Consider the following 22,683-nt stretch of genomic DNA (forward strand, 5'->3'; position numbering starts at 1 on the left):
GCCGCATACTTGATCAATCGGGTACCTTCTAGCTCAATTAACTTTCAAACACCTCTCCAAGCTCTTACTAATGCTATTGTTGCCCCAACCGTCCCAAATCTACCTCCTCGTGTTTTTGGTTGCGTGGCATTTGTGCATCTACACAAGCACCAACGCACCAAGTTAACTTCCCATGCATTGCAATGTGTGTTTGTTGGATATGCATTGCACAAAAAGGGATATCGATGTTACCATCCTCCAACTCGACAAATGTATATTACAATGGATGTGGTGTTTCATGAAGATTCAATGTATTTTTCATCTGAGTCTGAACTTCAGGGGGAGTACCATAAGGAAATTCAGACTCTCGATTATGATTATCATATTTCTGAGGAAGATGAATCTGGACAATCTGAACTAGTGAACCAGGAAGTGGGTGAGTTGGATATGAGTGGTCAACAATTTGGGTCCGAAGATGTCTTCATTGAAATACCAAACCAATCGTCGTCTGTTGAGGGTGTTCTTAATTTGGAGCCTGATCCATTCATGAAACGGTTACCACATCGTCATAATAGAGGTATTCCTAAACCCACATATGAACCTGAATTGTCTACTAAAGTCAAATATCCCATGAGCAACTATGTGTCTACCCATCGTTTGTCTGAATCAAATAAGTCATTTGTAAATCAATTATTTACTGTAGCTATTCCTAACAGTGTGCAGGAAGCCTTAGCTGATCCAAGGTGGAAAGCAGCCATGAATGAAGAGATGAAATCATTGCAGAAGAATGAAACATGGGAACTCGTAGAATGTCCACCAGGAAAGAAGCCAGTTGGGTGTCGTTGGATCTATACTGTGAAGTACAAGGCAGATGGTAGTATTGAACGATTTAAAGCAAGACTGGTAGCAAAAGGGTACACTCAAACTTATGGAATTGACTACACAGAGACATTTGCACCTGTAGCTAAGATCAACACAATTCGAGTATTACTGTCTTTAGCTGCAAACCTAGATTGGCCATTACAACAATTTGATGTGAAAAATGCCTTTTTGCATGGCGAGTTATCTGAAGAAGTATATATGGATCTTCCACCAGGATGCATGGTGTCAGAAAAGCAATGTCAGAAGGTGTGCAAATTGAAGAAGTCATTGTATGGGTTGAAGCAATCCCCGAGAACATGGTTTGGAAGGTTCACAAAGTCAATGAGAGCTTTTGGCTATCGTCAAAGTAATTCAGATCACACTTTGTTCCTAAAAAAGCAACATGGTAAGATTACGGCACTCATCGTATATGTGGATGACATGGTAGTTACAGGAAATGATCCTGAAGAAAGAAAAGCTCTACAAAATTTTCTATCTAGAGAATTCGAAATGAAAGATCTAGGTCCTCTGAAATACTTTCTTGGGATTGAAGTTTCTCGATCAAGTGAAGGAATTTTTCTGTCTCAAAGAAAGTATGCCTTAGATCTTTTACAGGAGACTGGAATGTCGGGATGTCAACCTATTAATACACCAATAGAAGAAGGTCTGAAATTGTGTGTTGAGCCTAATCAACTATCAACCGATAAGGGAAGATACCAAAGACTTGTGGGGAGATTAATGTACTTAGCTCATACAAGACCAGATCTTGCTTATGCATTGAGTGTAGTGAGTCAATACATGCATAATCCTGGAGAACAACATATGAATGCAATCATGCGTATTTTGAGGTATTTGAAGAATGCTCCTGGAAAGGGAATTTTATTCGCAAAAAATGTTGATCATCAGAGTATAGAAGTATATACTGATGCTGATTGGGCTAGTGCAGTGGATGATAGGCGATCTACATCTGGTTACTTTACCTTTGTAGGTGGTAATCTTGTGACATGGAAAAGTAAGAAACAGAATGTCGTCGCTCGTTCAAGTGCAGAAGCGGAATTTAGAGGTATGGCTCTTGGACTTTGTGAGGCATTATGGCTAAGACTCCTCTTACAAGATTTAGGTTACCTATCTAGGCAACCAATCCGATTGTTTTGTGACAATAAAGCCGCATGTGATATTGCTCATAATCCAGTACAACATGATCGTACAAAGCATGTCGAGGTGGATAGATTCTTCATTAAGGAAAAGTTGGATGATAAGATTGTGGAATTGCCTAAGATTCGATCAGAAGATCAATTGGCCGATATCCTTACCAAAGCTGTCTCAAGTCAAGTGTTCTCAAAATTTTTAGACAAGTTGGGCATGTGTGACATCTATGCACCAACTTGAGGGGGAGTGTTGAGATATTAGGAATGCTTTCCTTATATCATTATTTCCTTATATCATTTAGTGTTGAGATATTAGGAATGTTTAGATATTAGGAAAGTTGAGATATTATGAATATTGAGATATTAGGAATATTGAGATACTAGGAATATTAAGATATTATGAATATTGAGATATTAGGAAAGTTGAGATATTAGGATATTAGTTGTTATTTCCTTATATCATTCTTTCCTTGTATCATTCTTTCCCATTCTTAAAATGGTGATTACCCTCTATATATACTCTGTACATGAACGAATGAAAGAATGAATGAAAAAACTACAATTTATCAATTTGAAGAGGTACAAACCACTAAGGTAACTTAGCATTTTCCAAATAATAATAATAATAAATACGCAAGAAAGTGATGGGGTTTGACGGGCAAAGGAGATGCCAATTTGTCGCATCTTGATGCTTGATTTGGAGGCAATGGTATGTGTGCACATGAAAGGATGGTGGGATCAGATGAAAGAAGCCAAGCTTTATGATTTTGTCGCCAAAGCAAACTAAAGAAACACTACTGATTATTTTTGTACATAAAAAGTAGGGAAAGATTTGGGGTAAGTATATAAAAAATGTGGTCAGAATCCAATACCATGTGAAAAATATCATGAATGGTTTGTTGGCAACCAAATGGGTTGTTGGAAGCCAGGTGGGATAGGATGTTATTTCTTAGGGTATTGATAAATGTGTCTATACCCTCTGTTAGAAGCTTCTTATCATTTATGCCTTCTTAGGGTTTTTTGTTTTTTTTTTTGAAATTTCTAGGGAAACTTTTAATTTGATCATTTTTTTTTTTGCCAAAAACTTAAGGAAACTAAGGATTTTTAATGAAATTTTCATTAATTTATTAGTTTTCGTTTTTCATTGTTTTATAATTTTGTATTTCTTTTAAATTACTGAAATAGTAAACTTTGAGCGTAAAAAATTTCCTTTAACAAAGAGATTTTTTTTTCTTTCCAATAGAGATAAAAATTAATTTCTACTAAATTTGTGGATATGTAATTGCTTTCGTTTGTCAATTATAATATATATTAGGTCTGTAACTTGGGCGGATTGGTTAGGTTAATGATCAATCCGAACCCAATCCAAATTAAGAGATAATTAACTCAAATTCAATCCAATCTAACTTCTAATTCAAAGTATTCAGTTCATTCTTAACTGCACTTTACCTTTTTAACCTCAAGTTAAATTTAGATTGGTGGAATTAAATTTAGGGTTAGTTGAATTAAATTCAGATTGATATTCGAAAACATAATGATTTTAAAAATCCATATATATATATATATATATATATTTATACCAAAATTCAAATAATAAATAAGATAAAACTTCAAGATCATAATAATAATAAAAAGTATTATATATTGATAATTTGATTTTTTTTTTAATTAAAAAAATAAATATTATTATACTAAATAATAAATATTATAACTATCATAAAATTATTAAATTGAGTTTGGGTTAAGCTTGAGTTGTTCAAATCTTAACCCAAGTTTAAGTCAAATTGAATTCAAGTTAAAAAAATTTAATTCAAACTTAAATTAAGTATTAAAAATATTTGTCCAATCATTGGATTGGATCAAACCAACCCATTGAAGCTGCACTCCTAATATGTATAATTGAGTCATTTTGTCTTTATCAAATTATTATATCCTAGTATATAAATCTGTGTGATATTTATTATTAAATTAAACTCCTTTTTGATATTTCATCGTAGCCTAAGAGGGCCCCCATATCAAATTTATGGTGTGGCCTCCTCCAGCATCCCAATCAATTCACCAAATTGGGTCTCCGGAGAGTCAACACAACTCCCACTTGCTCCAAAAATTTGAAAATATATATATATATATATATATATATATATATATATATATATATATATACACTTTAATAAATCCCCATTCACGCATCGGGAAAAAACTTCTTGTACGGACTTATATTACGTTTTAGGGGCGTGAGGCCCTTTGAGCCCAAATCAAACAATTGGGTCATTTTCCTAATGAAACATTTTTCTAGCTAGATAGCAACAAAACCGCAGAAATACCATATGCCAATGCCTTAGAAGGAAAGAACATATAGGTCAGACCAATAATTAATGCAACAAGATGCATTGAGAATTTGAGATAGAATTACATTTCAGCTTTCTGGGTTTTCAGTCTAGTAAGTATGGCATCTTTGATTTTGAATGAGCCTGGAATAGCATTCTCTACATGGTTGTGGCCACTGTTGGTTAAAAAATTTGCATACCATCTTGCAGAAAGCTTGGGAGTTCGCCTAAGAGTCTGACGATCCACATAGTAAAGTCCGAATCTGGTGTTGTAACCATACACCCACTCGAAGTTGTCCATCAAGCTCCATATAAAATACCCTCGGACATCAGCACCATTCCTGAATTTTTAGTGAAACCCACATCAATATAAATCAATGTTTTCATAATGGGATGGATCATTGAATTGAAAAAATTATCAGTTTATGGTTTAATGGTCAAATCGATGGTTGATAGAGATGACAATGGGGTGAGTTTTTTCGGATATCTGTCTACCCCGTCTCTAATGAGATAGGTTTGAAATTTAAATAAACGAGTTTAGAACATGTTTGAGATTTATTTTAAACCCGTGATAGATTTAAGGTGGGTTTGGGTATTGCCTTGTCCTGCCCTGCCTCGTCCTCTTCCCTTGATTATATACAAAATTATTTAAATTTAATTTTTATTTTCCTATTATTATATTTTAATAAAATATAATAATAAAAAATTATAATATTTTAATTATTTATAAAATATATTTATTTTAATGTAATTAAAAAAAAAAAAGTTAAACGAGATGGAACGGGATGAGCATAGAAAATTTGCATACCCACCCCACCTCGCTCATTTAATATATAGGAATGAAAATTATTTTAAATAAATAGGATGAGGTTGGGATGAGAGTAATCCCTCTCGAACCCATTCCATTGCCATTCTTCTTAAGTCACGGTCTAATCGTTGATGTCATAAATATATAATTTATATTTTATTAAATTCAAAATTATTAAATTTAAAATAATTTAAAAAAAGAAAAATATATAATTAAAAATTAATCATATTTATAATATTATTTATTCATTTTTATATAAACATATTCATATTTTAAATTGTATTAAACAAAACATGTACTATATATATATTGTATCAAAAATGAAAGAAAACTTGTATTATGTAATTATATATATATAACATATATAGTTTGTTTTTATAATTTTTAACACAAACGAAAAGGTAGCAGAGTGGTTCAACTATTTTTCCTTGAACCTGCCGTGTGTGGCAGGTTCAAATGGCTGCTGGGCTGTGAGGTGTAGGGCATGAGCAATGGCCCATTTTTGCAACATAAGGGGACTTAATTAAAGAAGATAATAAAAATGGTTTTGGAAGATGTGTTTCCATTGATTTGATACTACTATTTATACATGTTTAGTACATATCCTTTCCTATAATCAAGCCAATCTACAAGCTATTTAGAGTAATATTATCTTCTAATTACAACAAGATAATTACAACTTAAATACAAATTATTTTTTCCTAATACTCCCCCTCAAGTTGGTGAGTGTATGTCACAAACTCCCAACTTGCTTCGCATGGACTGGAACTAATCTTTTCCCAAGGCCTTAGTGAAGACGTCCGCCACCTGTAGTCGAGTAGGAACATATCTCGGCTTAACCTGTCCAGCTTGCACCTTTTCACGAACTATATGACAGTCAATTTCTATATGCTTTGTACGCTCGTGAAACACAGGATTAGCAGCTATATGTAAAGCTGCTTGATTGTCACAATATAAGACCGAAGGATTTGACAATGGAACACGTAAATCTCTCATTATATATCTGAGCCAAGTGAGTTCTAAACAAGTGTTTGCCATAGCTCGGTATTCTGCCTCTGCTGAAGACCTAGATACATTGGTCTGCTTTTTCGATTTCCATGACACAAGTGAAGTTCCCAAGAAAACATAGAAACCCGAAATCGATCTTCTGGTCTCACGGCAACCCGCCCAATCGGAGTCGCAAAATGCTGTGAGCTTTAACTGATTATCGGCCGGAAGTAATAGTCTCTGTCCCGGTGTACCTTTGATGTAACGCAGCAATCGCAAGGCAGCGTTCCAATGATGTGTAGTCGGAACCTGCATGAACTGACTCAAGGTACGCACAGAATATACGATATCAGGCCGAGTAACTGTCAAATAAATTAACCTGCCAACCAATCTCTGAAACTTGCTCGGATCATGCAATTTCTCACCACTTTCGGATGTTAGACGAAGGTTTTGCTCCATCGGAAATAGCTCGGGCTTTGACCCCGTTAACCCTGCATCATGTACAATATCCAGTGCATATTTGCGCTGAGACATAAAAATCCCTTTCTGTGAACGCACAAATTCAATCCCCAAGAAATATTTCAAGTCACCGAGATCTTTAATGAGAAATTTCTTAAGCAAACTTTCTTTCAAACTTGTGATGGCATGAAGATCATTTCCAGTCAGAAGTATATCATCAACGTATATTAATGCAACAGTAATAGATGAACCCGAAACTTTAGTGAATAAGGAGTAATCAGCTTTAGACTGTACAAACCTGTCTGTCGGATTGCAGCAGCAAAAGTAGCAAACCAATTACGACTGGCCTGTTTTAAGCCATAAAGAGACTTATTGAGCCGACATACCAGATTCTCCCCCTGTCGGCGAAGGCCAGGAGGAGGAACCATATAAACCACTTCATGTAGGTCACCGTGAAGAAACGCATTTTGTACATCTAGCTGATGAGCGTACCATCCACGAGAGGCAGCAACTGTTAACAAACAACGAAGAGTGGTAAGTTTGGCAGTATGGGAAAAAGTTTCACCATAATCCAACCCTTCGATCTGAGTATAGCCCTTGGCTACGAGTCGCGCTTTGTAGCGCTCTATGCGACCATCCGAATGGTATTTGATTTTAAAAACCCATCTGCAACCTATGGGACGATGACCGGCGGGTAAGGGAACTAAAGACCATGTATTGTTCTGTTCTAACGCAGCCAATTCAGAGGCCATTGCTTGCTGCCATTTCGGATTAAGTGCAGCCTGATCATAAGTCTTCGGCTCTTCTTGTGCATCAAGAGAAGCTAAAAAAATGCGATGAGGGTGATTAATACGTGCGAGGGATGAGTAGAGTGAAAGAGGATATCGTGTACCTTTGGATGCCGAAGAAGACGACGAGCCGGCCTGAGGAGACATATGGTATAAATTGTGCCAAACTGGAGGATGACGATCTCGTTCAGAACGACGATGGACCGCTGGAGAAGGAGCCACTGGTGTCGACTCCGGAAGGGATGAAGGGGAGTTGGATGAACTGGAAATATCAGAGGGAAATGGAATTGGTGAAGGTGAGGATGTGATATTTTCAGTTGGAGAAGGTAAGGGGGTTGATGGAGATGGGAACGAAGAATGGGTTGTCGTCGGATCAGTGATAGGTGACGGTAAAGCTGGCAGCTCTATGGGTAAAGGAACAGTGCTGACGGGACTGGGTTGGGAAGGAGATGAATTTTGCTGAAATGGAAAGATGTCTTCAACAAAATGCACATCACGACTTATAAAAATCTGTTTAGTGATGGGATTGAACAATTTATATCCTTTGTGACCACTAGGGTAACCAACAAAGACACAGGGTGTTGCTCGAGGTTCAAATTGTGTTTGGGCTGGTTAATAGTGGCAAAACATTTGCAGCCAAAAACACGTATATGAGCATAGGATGGAGAGCGATTGTATAGGCGCTCGTAGGGAGTAAGATTGGACAATAGAGGAGAAGGTGTACGATTGATTAAATAAACCGCAGTAAGCACACATTCACCCCATAAGTAAAGAGGAACTTGTGACTGAAAAAAGAGTGACCGAGCAATATTTAAAATATGACGATGCTTACGCTCGACCACACCGTTCTGTTGTGGAGTGTAAACGCACGATTTTGTATTTCAATGCCTCGTGCACTAAGAAATGGAGACAATGGCTGAAATTCTGTGCCATTATCCATGCGGATAGCTTTGATGGAAGCCTGAAACTGATTGGAAACAAAGTGAATAAATTTAGTTAATATGTGAGTTGCTTCGGATTTATGAGCCATAAGAAACACCCATGTACATCGAGTGTAATCGTCCACAACTGTAAGAAAAAAACGAGAACCAGAATATGTAGGAGTTCTATGCGGACCCCAGACATCACAATGAATCAAATCAAATGCAGTTTTTGACTTTATTGAGCTATTGGGAAATGAAAGACGAGTCTGCTTTGCTAAAGGGCAGACTGAACAATGATCAAAATGGGCTACATTATTTTTAATGGAAAGCAAAGGTTGTAACAGCTTAAAACGAGACGAGGACGGATGTCCAAGTCGATTGTGCCACAACTCGGTTGAGGAAATTTGACACGAAACTGAGGAGAGATTTTCTGGTTGTAAATAATACAACCACCATGACGTCTACCCAAGCCAATCGTCTTCTTCGAATCCAAGTCCTGCAAAATACACGAATCAACAAGGAGATAACTGAGCAATTTAAATCTCGCGTTAATTTGCTGACAGACATGAGATTCATGCGAAAGGTTGGTACGTATAAAACATCATGGAGGGAAAATTTAGAATTGAATTTAAAGGTGCCCATGTGTGTGATAGGTGTGGATGTACCATTAGGCAGATTAACAGTATGACTATGTGGTGAATGAACATGTGTGGGAATAGAAAGATCCGAAGTTATGATCAGTTGCACCGCTATCCAAGACCCATGAATTCAGATATATCGAATTAGCATGGACATCAAATGCAGAGGTCGAACCTGCGCATTGGCAAAAACGTCATTATTACCAGTTTGTCGATTCTGATTAAACGCAGACAAAGCTTGGGCAAATTGTTGAATAGTTTCTGCCGAGAAATTCTGCAAGATGTTCGACGGATCTGAGTTTGCATCACCAGAACCCTCCGCCATGTTCACTGCAGGTTTATTATTTCGACCATTGTTCCTAGAGCCCTTCTGCCGAGAATTTGACGATCCGGTTCCATTCTTCTGACGGCATCGATCTTCTGTGTGGCCATCTCTACCACAGAAGGTGCAATGGTATTTGAGTGATCGACATTCATCAATCGTATGTCCTGATCGGTGACAGTGATCACAGCTTTTACCATTCTTTGATGATGATTTGTTGTCTACCGCCGCTGCAATGGAGAAATTATCGGTTGACTCGGAAGCCATGCGAGATTGGGTCTCTTCTTGTATCACCAGAGAATATGCCTGCCTGACATTCGGAAGAGGGGTCATCATCAGGATGTTAGAACGAACCCCTTTGAATGATTCATTGAGGCCCATAAGAAACTGCATCATTCGTTCTTCCTCATTTTCCTCCAAATGTTCCTTCGCCTTATTACATGTGTATGGATCAAGGTAGCTGTCTAGTTCATCCCAGAGTGATTTCAATTTCACATAATATGCTGCTACTGACATAGTACCTTGGAAAATTGTTGCAATTGACTTGCGAATCTGATACACCGCGGGAGCGTTCTTTTGTGAAAATTGATCTCGCAAATCACTCCACACTTGTTGGGCTGTCTTGGCATGGATGATGCCGGCTGCAAGGTCCGCTTCCACAGAATTGGTCAACCACGACAGAATCATACTGTTGCATTGATTCCATTGTGCATATTCTTCTGGCTTTTTCTCGGACGATGGCGGCTGTATGGTGCCGTCAATAAACCCGATTTTATTTTTTCCTGTAAGGGCATGGATGATTGCCTTACTCCACAACTGGTAATTGGTACCATTTAGTTTGGTTGAAACAAGTGTACATCCGGGCTGATCCGAATGATGGACATAGAAAGGATGTGAGGGATCCAAGGGTTTAGACAATGTAGAACCATCTCCGGACATGGCCGGTTTGTTAGAAAAGTAGAGCGGAAGAGAGTCTGCAGAGTCACCAGAAACCTTGCTCTGATACCAACTTAATTAAAGAAGATAATAAAAATGGTTTTGGAAGATGTGTTTCCATTGATTTGATACTACTATTTATTACATGTTTAGTACATATCCTTTCCTATAATCAAGCCAATCTACAAGCTATTTAGAGTAATATTATCTTCTAATTACAACAAGATAATTACAACTTAAATACAAATTATCTTTTCCTAATAGGGGGCATTGAACGTTGAACCTTTCGGTTCTTGAAGGACCGTCCGTACCACCCAATTCACACATCCAACTGCTTGAACGCGGTTTAAGACCAGTCCAATGGATAAACAATTCAAGATGGGAAACCGGGTTGAAAAGGCCATCGGTCGTAGTTGAACCAGCCAATCTGGTCCAATTTTTAAAACATTGATATAAACCATTATAATATATACTGAAGTGAGTTTTCTTAGAATTTGTTTTATAGTATTTTTATGTGTTTTTAGATAAGAGCATATTTAAGAGAATCAACTATCAAGTATTTATTCAAAAAATATTATTGGTAATTTTTTAACTTTTTTTTTAAAGTGTATTTTAAACTTTGTAAAACTATTAGCCTATTAGGCCATCGATCGGCGGTTGAACCAGCCAGTCTGGTCCAAATTTCAAAATATTTATATAAAGCATTATAACATATGTTGAAGTGGATTTTCTTAAAATTTGTTTTATATTATTTTTAAATAAGAGTATATTTAAGAGAATCAACTATTAAGTATTTGTTCAAAAAATATTATAAGTAATTTTTAAATTTTTTAAAAGTGTTTTTTAAACTTTGTAAAACGATTAGGCCATCGATCAACAGTTGAACTAGCCAGTCTGGTCCAATTTTCAAAATATTGATATAAACCATTATAACATATGTTGAAATGGGTTTTCTTAGAATTTGTTTTATAGTATTTTTATGTGTTTTTATATAAGAGTATATTTAAGAGAATCAACTATTAAGTATTTGTTCAAAAAATATTATAAGAAAATTTTAAATTTTTTAAAAGTGTTCTTTAAACTTTGTAAAACGATTAGGCCATCTATCAACAGTTGAACTAGCCAGTCTGGTCTAATTTTCAAAATATTGATATAAACCATTATAACATATGTTGAAATGGGTTTTCTTAGAATTTGTTTTATAGTATTTTTATGTGTTTTAGATAAGAGTATATTTAAGAGAATCAACTATCAAGTATTTGTTCAAAAAATATTATAAGTAATTTTAAAATTTTTTAAAAGTGTTTTTTAAATTTTGTAAAACGATTAGACCATCGATCGACAGTTGAACCAGCTAGTCTGGTCCAATTTTTAAAATATTGATATAAACCATTAAACTTATGTTGAAGTGAGTTTTCTTATATTCTATTTTATAGTATTTTTATGTGTTTTAGATAATAGTATATTTAAGAGAATCAACTATCAAGTATTTATTCAAAAAATATTATAAATAATTTTTAAATTTTTTAAAAGTGTTTTTTAAACTTTGTAAAACGATTAGGCCATCAATCGGTGGTTAAACCAATCAGTCTGATCTAAATTTCAAAATATTGATATAAACCATTATATATGCTGAAATAGATTTTCTTAAAATTTGTTTTATAGTATTTTTATGTGTTTTTATATAAGAGTATATTTAAGAGAATCAACTATCAAGTATTTGTTCAAAAAATATTATAAGTAATTTTTAAATTTTTTAAAAGTGTTTTTTAAACTTTGTAAAACGATTAGGCTATTGGTCTACGGTTAAACCAACCAATCTGGTCCAAATTTCAAAATATTGATATAAACCATTATTACATATGCTGAAGTGAGTTTTCTTAGAATTTGTTTTATAGTATTTTTATGTGTTTTAGATAAGAGTATATTTAAGAGAATCAACTATCAAGTATTTGTTAAAAAAATATTATAAGCAATTTTTTTTATTTTTTAAAAGTGTTTTTTAAACTTTGTAAAATAATTAATATTCAAAAATGTTTTTTATTCTAAAAACACTGAGAAACGAACTCTCAATTTCTAATCTGGGCACAGAAGGATTATTCTAACAAATTTGATAGCTATAGAGGATACGATTTACTGACCTTATAGCCCGGGCCAAAGCAGCAAGGTAGGCTTTATGGAACTCAATTCGCTTGGCATCTTGTACCAAATCTTCTTCTTGTTCATCTTGTTTCTCTGGTGGAGAATATCCTACATATATTATGTTGAAAACCCACAAATTTTTTGGGTCAAAAGCATAATAATCATAATAATAATAATTTATGAAATATGCCATCAAACTGTCTTGTCGAACTCTTACATAGTCAATACCGTTTGGGACTGACTTTGAAAGGACTGAAAGTACTTCCTAATGCTTAAAAGTACTTTCCAAAACTAGTGTCAGAAATCATTAATTCACTTGAGAGAGATAAGAAAGCTGTAAATCCACTCACCATTTTCAGTCACAAACATGGGCATGTTGTTGTATCTTTCTTTAACATACTCGATGATCTTTTCCATCCCTCTGGGAACTATAAAGAATCTCCTCATCCCCGTCTGTTACAAACAAATTAAGAAAAATTAATATCAACTAATCAAAGAAAGAAGAGGAAACAAAAAAAGAGCTGATGGTTATTCAACAACTAGGCCACCATTATAATTGCATTACTACGTACACGTTCACCAATTGGAACACCATCTCGCTCTCCTGTAAGATACACAAAGCCTTGAATTGCCCGGTCTCCATCGGAGCTGCAAGTAGAATGGATGCAGTCCTTGGCATACAGAGATGTGTAATGGTTAATGCCGATGAAGTCCAGACTTTGTGTTAACAACTTTGTTTCCTCTGATGTAAACCTTGGTAGCCCATTCCCATGATATTGGCGCATTTCAGGAGGGTAATCTCCAAACACCAAGGGATCTAACATCCTGCTCAACAGAAATTTAAACTTAGATCACAACATCCCAAAACAATCCATTCAAAAACACCCTTTGATTTGATTCTTTTTTCTTTCTTTTTCAAAGAATATATATCCAATTCTCTAGGGAAGAAATGACCCATTTTTTAACCCTGAAGGGCCAAAACCATGGCCATTCAGCCTTTACGTTTTCTTTTATTTTAGTGCAGTGATGACTTCATGCAAAATGGTAACTTAGCACAAAAGTTTTAAAAACTTCTGACTTTCTCCTAATTCATTTTTCAGGGAGACCGAGTTACTATTTTCAAAAGTCAGTAGAGCCTTAAATTTTCCAGTAATGAGCATGTTAAATACTTACCCGGCCGTATAGAAAGCCAATGCCCTCTTTGCAGCTTTACAGTCAAGCTCTATATCCTTCAATGGTTCATACATGAATGTATTTGCAATCATCCCTATAAGCCCGTCTTTTTTTTCAATACCTCAATTTTTATTTTTATTTTTACAGTTTATACGACCATTCCCTTTTCAATATAAACATTTAAAAGCTCTGACATCTTATATAAAAGTCAGTATTATTTTCCGATTTTAAAAATAGGAAACATATCCAAATGAACACTACGTTATTTGAAAACATTTTATTTCAATTCTAAATTCAAAAACCATAAGAGAATCCTTAAATATTCAAGTGATGAGCATGTTAAATACTTACCAGGCTATATAAAATGCCAACGCCCTCTTTGCAGCTTCGCGGTCAAGCTCGATATCCCTCAATGGTTCACACATTAATGTATTTGCAATGATCCCAATAAACCCACCTTGCTTTAACTGCAAAACAATGTCATATAATTTTTTAGTATGATTATGAAAGTAATGCTACGAGATTGATTTAAGAATATAACATAAGGCCTTTTTATTCGAGTACCTGATATTTATGGCGGTAGATGTTAGCAGCCTTGGCATGGGAGAGTAACATGTTGTGCAACACAAAGAGAGGCTCTGTATCAGAGTTGCCGCTGCTGCAATTGCCAAAAGGGGCTGAACAATGTGCTGGTGGGTATCTCCCCCACAAATAGGCCATTTCTGCTAATAGGTTTGGCTCGTTTATTGTTGTCCAGTACTTCACTCTATCTCCGAAATTCTCAAAACATGTTTCAGCAAAATGGACAAACTCTTCCCTACAAAAGCATCCATCATTGATGCTCTGACCATTAAAATATTGGCTAAAGTAATGATGGACTAACAATGTAGTCCAACCCTAACATTCCATCTCACAGGCAATCCTTTTCGGGTTTACAAGTGGGCTCAACAAATGAGAGAGATAACTAAGGTTCAAACTTATGACCTCCCATGAATACATAGCATAAAACTACGTCAAAAGCAAACCAAAATTCCCTAAAATTTGAAAAACTTTGAATCACATATTTGTTAGTATAAATTCTTCATGAAATTAGAACTAGTCTTAAACTGACCAATTAGTAGCCTCATATGCTTAAGATTTTGGGGTAACTAAAGAACAGTATCAAGCTAAAACTCCTCAAAAGCCCCAAATGCTGAAGACTGAAATGCATAAAAGAAGTAATGAGAATTGGAGATTACTGCATAAGAGGACTTAGCCAAGCCCCGAATCTTTCCTCAAGCTCTTGCGGGTGATCGTGATGGTATATTGTCACATATGGCTCAATACCTAAATTAGAGGCCTCTTAAGTTCAATAACTACTAATAAAGATTAAAGAAGATCAAGAGAGATGTGAAGCCAAAATTTTTGGAGAAAGGGAAAAAGGTCATACCCTTTAGCAGGAGATTGTCTATAATTTTGCTGTAGAACATCACACCTTTTGGATTAACTTCGCCAAGCCTTCCTCCTGTTAGCACAAGGAAGATCATTAATTACCCAAATGATTGACAAATAGCCAATGTACAGTATCTGAACAGGTATTTGAAGGACATACTAGGCAGAACCCTGGACCAGGAAATTGAAAACCTGTATGCATTTACTCCTAATGAATGTATTATCTCAATGTCCTCCTGAACAAATCAAAAAACATTGAGCCTATTCTCTTATCTTTTAGAAATTTAAAGGAATTCAGCTGAAATGAGTAAAATGAATGTCAGATTAGTACCAAGAATTGATGGTAATGATCGTCTGCAATGTCTCCAGTATCTCCATTTTTTATGCCTCCTGATGATCAAAATGGTGAACATCCATGCAAATTATCATTAATTTCAAGTGGGTTTTTCCTTCTTTTTTTTTTGGGTTATTGAGAAGTTACAGAAATTTAAGGATGAAGCAAGGGTCAATACTCAATAGCTACCTGGAATATGACAGAAGACATCCCAGTTGTTGGGACTCTTTCCATCTTCAAGAACTGCTCCTTCAATCTGCAACCTTGCAGAAAAAAAACCCATGTAATTAAAAAAAAGAATCAATTCAGCAAAGGTGGAAGAAAAGGAGGATATGCCTGGTATGATGAAGTGGCTGCTCCAAAGAGAAACCCAGATGGGAACTGAGATCTTTCAACTTCTTCTTCTTCATTGGACCTTTGCTCAGCAAATGAATGAACAAGGGAAAGTAGGAGAAGCAAGAAGATTTGAGTGACAGTCACTTTCATTTTTGGCCTCTAAACTTGTGATCAAGCACAACTTCCAAGCATTTTGGTGGTGGGTTTGTATATTTTTATTTGGTAATGTGAGGAAAAAGGGTAAGCATAGTGGGGCACAGAGGTAATACAGTATATTATCATGATTTGGTGTGTGGTCTGTCTCACAGACCCCAAATTGCGTGGAATCTTTGCAAAAGAGCAATTCAAAGTGAGGTTTGGTCATTTTCAGTCCAATTTTTCTAAGAACAAGTTGAAGTAAAAAAACAATAAGTGAAATAGAGTGTGGATCTTGAATTCCATCAGTGATTTTATTTGTTTTTTCCTTTATAAATTCATGATGCATTTGTCTATTCAAGCACTAGGGCCATCAGATCTGTTTGCCTGATCTCTTCTTTGTACCTAAGATATTAAAGGGACAATAATGACGAACAGGATAATCATAAAGAAACCATCTAGAAACCAACCTCAAGACAAAATATTATTTTGTCCTCAATATTTGAAACAATTATATTTGTTTTCCTCAAGATCTGTGAATGCAGTTATAAAACAAGATAAAATTTCTTTGTAGTTGGCTGATGTTAGTAAGAACTCTTTTTCTATGATATATGTTAAATGATTGCCTTCAATTAAGGATTCAATATTGGTAAATTAGGGGGAAAAATAATGAAGCTAAACGGGCAAAGAGAATTATTTGATTAGGCCACTTGGATGGCTTTCATAATAGTGTCACTGCCCTTGAAACAACAGTTTTACAGAGAAAATGATGAAGGCAAACTGCAAAAGTGCTCTACATTATTTACAATCCCAGGGGACACCTCAATGTTACTACAAATTTGGTAAAAAGAATGGTACATTTCTGCTTTGAAGGTAGTCCAGAAACAGAGAAGACTTCAAATAACACCATTCAATTCAAATTGGTATTCAAATTCAAATTCATTTGAGTTATCTCAACATTTTTCTTTTCTTGTGCCTTGCCCTTCAAAGATGCAAATCTCAATAAAAATACACCTGCAAGCTCTTGGTAGCAGAGTATAGTTGTTGCAAAACTTGGAAAAGATGGTGAGAAGGATGCAAGTGAAGCCATATCATTGAAATCACATCAGCATATAAACAAGAAACATCTACAAAATTGGCTTATCATCATCAAACTAAAAAAGGGAATTCAAAAAGAACTGCCATTATGAAACATGAACTACTTATGTTTCTAGGAAATTCAGAGTTCTGAATCTAAGTTTCAGGATGACGAGGAGGTCCTAGGAGAGTTCATCAGCAAGTTCTCCAGGCCCCTCTAATACAGCAGCAGCATAACAATTGATCTGGTAATAGATCATGCACCTCCATTCTTCTAAATACAAGTCAACCATTGCTGATAACATACTTCCAGAACAACTCCATAGAACCTGGTTTTCGAGGCAATTTTACCCTTCCCATTCAGCAGAGTCCCCACCGTATAACCTGTCAGGCTGTCTATACTCAACTCATCAAATTCTCACCTAGTATTTATTCAAGACCAAAATTTCTATACTAGAATTGGTTTATCCCAAAGAAAGAGATGTTATAGGACCTCAAAGCTTCAGAATTCTACTTATGAATTTCTGGACTGCGTAAATCTTATTGAAATCATGATTTTGTATTCTCTGTTTCTTATGTGTTCCACCAGCTAGAATGAGCAAGATAAATTTTCTCTGCACTTTGATCATTATGGCAAGTTTTTTACAAAATTCTTAAATTAGGGAGAATTTATACAGAATGGAGATGTATGGCATTTCTAAACCATGTGTAGAATGTCTTACAGCATATTATATTTCCATCTTTCCAACCTTCAATGAAATTACAGCACTGTTCATGGGAGATCTTCTAATGATCCCATTCCTATTTCTTTGGCTATTGTAACTGAGGAAACTTGTATACCATTTTGAAGAAAACTTGGGAATCCGGCAGAGCGTTTTGTAGTCAACATAGTAAAGCCCAAACCTTATACTGTAACCATTAGTCCATTCAAAGTTGTCCAGCAAACTCCAAACAAAATAGCCTCGTACATCTGCTCCTTTCCTGTAGACCAAAAGAAATGATATATTCATTTCATCTTTAAAAATCTACTTAAATTGTGTTCAGTGGATAACTGTGCTTGTAAAATGAAAGTTAGCAAAACTTTTCAAGTTGCTAGCTTGAAAGATCAGTTCTTCACTCACCGAATTGCCTGAGCTAAGGAGGAAAGATAGCCCTTGTGATATTCAACTCTTTTGGTATCATTCAATAACACTCTGTCTCTTTCTTCAGGTTGGTCCATTTGAGATAGCCCTAAAACACCAATTGTAAACAATTTTTCATATCCTCGTTGACATTGTTAACCTTCTCGTTCTTTCCAAGTTTTGCACATAATTTCCATTCTGATGTATTTACCATTTTCAGTGACAAATATAGGCTTGTTGTTGTATCTTGTCTTCAGATAATCAATGAGTTTCTCTAGTCCGCTTGGAACAACATAAAACCTTGGTATTGCTGTCTAACAGAGGGCCAAAAATATAAATCCATCAACATAAAGGGAAAACAGAAACATGAAGCCAATAATAAAAACTAATAGACCAGTTCATAAGTAAGATACCTCCTCCCCAATTGGAACCCCATCTCTTTCTCCAGTCGTGTAAACAAAGCCTTTGATTGCCTGACACCCTAGCTTGCTAGGAGAATAGCTGCAGTTTTCAGCATATAGACTTGAATAATGGTTAATGCCAATGAAGTCGATACTGCCTTTTATTTTCTTCAGTTCATCAGGTGAGAACTTTGGCATGTTCTCCCCAAGCAAACGATACATCTCAGGAGGGTAATCTCCATTTAGAAGGGGATCCAACACCCTATTCATTACAAAAACAATCAAATCAGTTCAATGAGGATAACACCAATACATATGAAAGAAAGCCTAATTTTTTATTCATCTTGTTCAGATTGGTTCTCTAAGTCAATTACATGTTAAAATGTCACAGTGGGAAAGGAGAAATCATTGGAATGGGGTTTACCATCTTCCTTTTAGTGACCATATTAATAAGAATTGCCACTTACCAGGCAATATTGAAGGCCAAGGCCCTACTTGCAGCTTCACGGTCACATTCTTGGTCACTTATGGGTTCATACATGAATGCATGCACAACCACCCCTATACTACCACCTTGCTTGAGCTGCAGACACATCAACAATATTCAATCAAAAACAGAGAATGAGAGTCAATATTGGATTTTTGTAACATGGGAACACAAAAGTAGGAGTAAACAACAACCACCCCTATACTACCACTTTGCTTATGCTGCAGACACATTAACAATATTCAATCAACAAAAACAGAGAATGACAGTCAATATTGGATTTTTGTAACACAGGAAAACAAAAGTAGGAGTAAACAACAAAAAAAAAAGGTCAAACTGAAAAGCCCTGCTTTCTAGCTGGATTCCTTAATGATAATTTGTTTACAGACTGAAATATGGACAGGCCAGGAAAGATGAGTTCTAATATTTACATATCATAACTGTAAATTGAAACCCTAGGAATCTCAACCTCCTGCCTCCATTCAGTGCTTGTTATTTTGTATATTTTTCCCACTGCAAGAATCAAAAGATGTGGCATTTCCTGGCATGCAAATCACCCTGGACATCAGCAGCAGGAGTTATAATCACATCTTCTCAGGGCTTGGTGACAACAATCCCTGAATCCTTGAAGTAGTAGGAAGCATTATCTGAACGTTGAAATAAACTTTCAAGACAAGCATTTGGGGTTTGATAGTCCCTTCAGGAAAAGTTTGAAAATCATGACATTCTAGCACATAGAAAGAGTTTAGCTAGTACCTGATAACGCTCACGATAAATATAAGCAGCCTTGGCATGTGATATTAACATGTTGTGCACCACCAATAAGGGCTCCCTTTCGGAATTTCCAGCAGAACAGTTGTGGTAAGGTTCTAAACAATGACCTGGAGGATAAACACCCCTAATGTACCCCATGTCTGCATATATGTTTGGCTCATTGAAAGTAGTCCAGTACTTTACCCGGTCACCATAATTCTCAAAACAAGTTTTGGCAAAAAGAACAAAATCATCCCTACAAGAGAATCACATCAAAAATTTTTTACTGACATTGCCACTCCAAGAAATATGTAGAGAAAAGGATCACACTTACTGTACTAAAGGACTGAGGAAACCCCCATATCCGTGCTCGAGTTCCTGTGGTATGTCATGATGGCTTATGGTAACAAATGGCTCGATTCCTGTACCATTAGCCTTCAACATTTTGAGTTATAGGGGTACAATGGTGTGGATGTGTGCAAGAAGAAGAGGAAGGATTCAAAATTTAGTCTTGTAAGAACTTACCCTTGAGCAAGAGACAATCTATAATTTTGTTATAAAACTCAACTCCTGCTGGATTAATCGAACCAAATCTTCCTCCTGTTATTACTCTACTATATTAATAAGAAGAAACAGAGAATAATAAAATTCAAATTGTTTGGCTGATAATTTAAAGACTTACTAGGTAAGACCCTGGCCCAAGAAATGGAAAACCGGTAGGCATTCACCCCGAGAGAATGCATTAGCTCAATGTCTTCCTGTGTAAATTTAAACAGGAAAAAAAAAGGTTGTTTGTTACAAATTATTTAGAAGATTGGAGTTCGGCAAAGGATTTAAAACCCCTCATAGGAACGATTTCAGTAAAAGAAAATTCAAGAACTTAGTTTTCTATCGATATATAATATTTGATCTATTAGTTTGTTTTTCAATACATGAGAATTAAGGAGGATCTTAATTAGACATTGATAAATTTCTAATTAGCACTAGAAATATAAAAGAATAGTGGAAGGCTAATACCAAGTAACGATGGTAATGATCAACAGCGACATCACCGTTCTCTCCTCTTTCAATTTTTCCTGGATAAGTGTCATGGCAGAAAATGGTAAAATTTACAGCATTCCATACTCAAACCATAGGTAGTAAAATCAATTTAAAATCTAGAAAAAACAAGTCAATACTGTTTGAATTTTGAGGAGCCCCTCTGGCATGACTATGAACATGTCTAGTTTGTAATGAATTTTAGAATAGAGATAAGTCTCTTCCTGGGCATGTACTCATTTTTCCTTTTTCTTTTTTCCTCTTTACATTTCTTCTTCTTCCTCTTTTCCTTTTTTTTTTTAGCCTTCTAATAAAAATGGGAGAATCCTAAACCCAGATGAAAGAGCATTCCTAAGCATCAAGATTTTCATCATCTTAGATGCATATGGCACTCTTCACTCTTCAGTCTTCAGTTTTCCTTTCAACTCAAGATGCCGAGAAATTTGGATTGGTGACTCCACTCGCATCAAATTGCTTAAGATAACAATATTTTGCCCAGTTTCTAGAACTGTTAAATACCCAGAAAAAAAAGAAAATCAAAATAAAACCAGTCCCTTCTTTCCAAAAAGTTGGATTGAATGATCAAATTCGGTGTTAATTAAGAAAAACATGGATCTGGGTGGATCAAAATGAGTTGAGACCAAGAAATTAACGAACAGAATTAAAGCTTCAGTAGCAAGCAGACTAACTGAGATTCTTCCCTACCTGGAATGTGGCTGAAAACATCCCAGTTGCTCAGAGTCTTCCCATCTTCCAAAAATGCTCCCTCAATCTACACAACAAACCATATTGATAAATATATACATATATATAACAGAAAAAGATAAATAAAAAGATAAAAAAGAAGAATAGAAATAAAAATAGAAAGAGAACATGCTTGCCTGGTATGCAGAAGTAGCAGTTCCAAACAAGAACCCATCTGGGAATTCAGCTCTGCTGATTTCCTCAGCACAACACAGAAACACAAGCAAAGATGGCAAGTTAGTGAGGAAAAATAGCTGAATTTTATTCTTAATTTCCATATACAGAGACAATGTGGGAGAAAGGGTGAGGTTGGATTATTGGATTGGATTTACACTTGAAGATAATTGAGGACCCAAACAATCATCTTGTTTGTTTGGTTTTTTTTTTTTTTCCCCTTATTTAGCATTAAATAAATTAAATGTAAAATGTGACATGAAGTTGATATTTTATTTTAGCGCCACCAAAGTAGGTAGGCCTTGTTTATTTGGTTTTTTTTTTTATATATAACTTCTTTCAGCCAATTATGAAAAAAAAAATCTTTAAAAAATTGAAAAAAAAATTATGTTAATGGTGTCTTTTGAAAAACACCTTTTACAATTTTATAACATTGAATTTATATTATAATTTTACAAAATTAAATTTATATTACAATTTTACAAAATTGAATTTATACTAAAAATTATGTTAATGGTGTCTTTTGAAGAAAAATCTTCTACAATTTTGGTACTAATCATAAAAAAATATTGAATTTATACACGTGTCATAAAACTAAATTTATATTAAAAGTGTTTCTTCAAAAGATAACTTTCAAAGCAACATAAATTATTGTATAATTAAAAATATTATTCTCGATGGGTTGTATTTTAGAAAATTAATTTCAAATTGATTGTACTTTTATAAAAAAAATTCTATTTGTTGATTTCAAATATACCAAGATAAGCCATATATTCATATTAGTAATTAAAATTATACATTATTTTCTTTATGATTATATTATATATTGATCATTTGCATGACTCTTAGCTCATATTAGCATCAGATAGGGGTGTAATTTGGGTGGTTGACCGGTCTCAACTCGAACCAATCTGACATTTAGGTGGATTTGGACATTCATTTTTAATATTTGGGTTAGATTTGAGTTAATTTTTTTCAATTTGAACTCAATTTGAATTTGGTTTAAGTCAAGGTTTAGGGGATGATTTAATCTATAATATTTATAAGGTATACTACCTTATATAACAATATTTATTTTCTTTTTAGATTTTTATGAAAAAAAATTATATTATATGAATATAATATAATTTTTCACTATTTAAAAAAGATATATAATTTTTA

The 22,683-nt window shown here is 34.9% G+C and overlaps 2 protein-coding genes across 2 annotated transcripts; both read right to left on the reverse strand.

Annotated features, from left to right (window-relative positions):
- Positions 1–4,177: 4,177 nt before the first annotated feature.
- On the reverse strand, positions 4,178–15,896 carry LOC117909374 (beta-glucosidase 18-like). Its single transcript, XM_034823394.1, has 12 exons — positions 15,593–15,896; positions 15,446–15,512; positions 15,254–15,312; positions 15,083–15,158; positions 14,921–14,995; positions 14,730–14,817; positions 14,056–14,308; positions 13,843–13,958; positions 12,891–13,143; positions 12,669–12,771; positions 12,318–12,426; positions 4,178–4,656 (listed from the first exon to the last, which is right to left on the reverse strand). The coding sequence occupies exons 1-12, from the start codon at positions 15,740–15,742 to the stop codon at positions 4,398–4,400; spliced, it is 1,608 nt and encodes a 535-aa protein (XP_034679285.1). The 5' UTR covers positions 15,743–15,896; the 3' UTR covers positions 4,178–4,397.
- Positions 15,897–16,790: 894 nt separating this feature from the next.
- On the reverse strand, positions 16,791–21,710 carry LOC117908428 (beta-glucosidase 18-like). Its single transcript, XM_034822008.1, has 12 exons — positions 21,486–21,710; positions 21,310–21,376; positions 20,584–20,642; positions 20,249–20,324; positions 20,092–20,166; positions 19,901–19,988; positions 19,570–19,822; positions 18,794–18,909; positions 18,339–18,588; positions 18,137–18,239; positions 17,926–18,034; positions 16,791–17,785 (listed from the first exon to the last, which is right to left on the reverse strand). The coding sequence occupies exons 1-12, from the start codon at positions 21,624–21,626 to the stop codon at positions 17,533–17,535; spliced, it is 1,590 nt and encodes a 529-aa protein (XP_034677899.1). The 5' UTR covers positions 21,627–21,710; the 3' UTR covers positions 16,791–17,532.
- Between the last annotated feature and the right edge of the window lie 973 nt (positions 21,711–22,683).

This window comes from Vitis riparia, chromosome 19 (genome assembly GCF_004353265.1).
Source record: "Vitis riparia cultivar Riparia Gloire de Montpellier isolate 1030 chromosome 19, EGFV_Vit.rip_1.0, whole genome shotgun sequence".
NCBI classification, from domain to species: domain Eukaryota; kingdom Viridiplantae; phylum Streptophyta; class Magnoliopsida; order Vitales; family Vitaceae; genus Vitis; species Vitis riparia.

What these genes read in the sequence shown, in the direction of transcription:
- LOC117908428 (XM_034822008.1), bottom strand. Translation starts at nt 21,626, where the DNA reads ATGGAAATTAAGAATAAAATTCAGCTATTTTTCCTCACTAACTTGCCA. An exon ending in TTTATCGTGAGCGTTATCAG is followed by an intron (nt 18,910 to 19,569) that starts GTACTAGCTAAA and finishes ATGTGTCTGCAG; the next exon opens with CTCAAGCAAGGTGGTAGTAT. An exon ending in TTGGCCTTCAATATTGCCTG is followed by an intron (nt 18,589 to 18,793) that starts GTAAGTGGCAAT and finishes TGTAATGAATAG; the next exon opens with GGTGTTGGATCCCCTTCTAA.
- LOC117909374 (XM_034823394.1), bottom strand. Translation starts at nt 15,742, where the DNA reads ATGAAAGTGACTGTCACTCAAATCTTCTTGCTTCTCCTACTTTCCCTT. An exon ending in TTGGCATTTTATATAGCCTG is followed by an intron (nt 13,144 to 13,842) that starts GTAAGTATTTAA and finishes TCTGTTGAGCAG; the next exon opens with GATGTTAGATCCCTTGGTGT. An exon ending in GCTTTGGCCCGGGCTATAAG is followed by an intron (nt 4,657 to 12,317) that starts GTCAGTAAATCG and finishes CTAAAAATTCAG; the next exon opens with GAATGGTGCTGATGTCCGAG.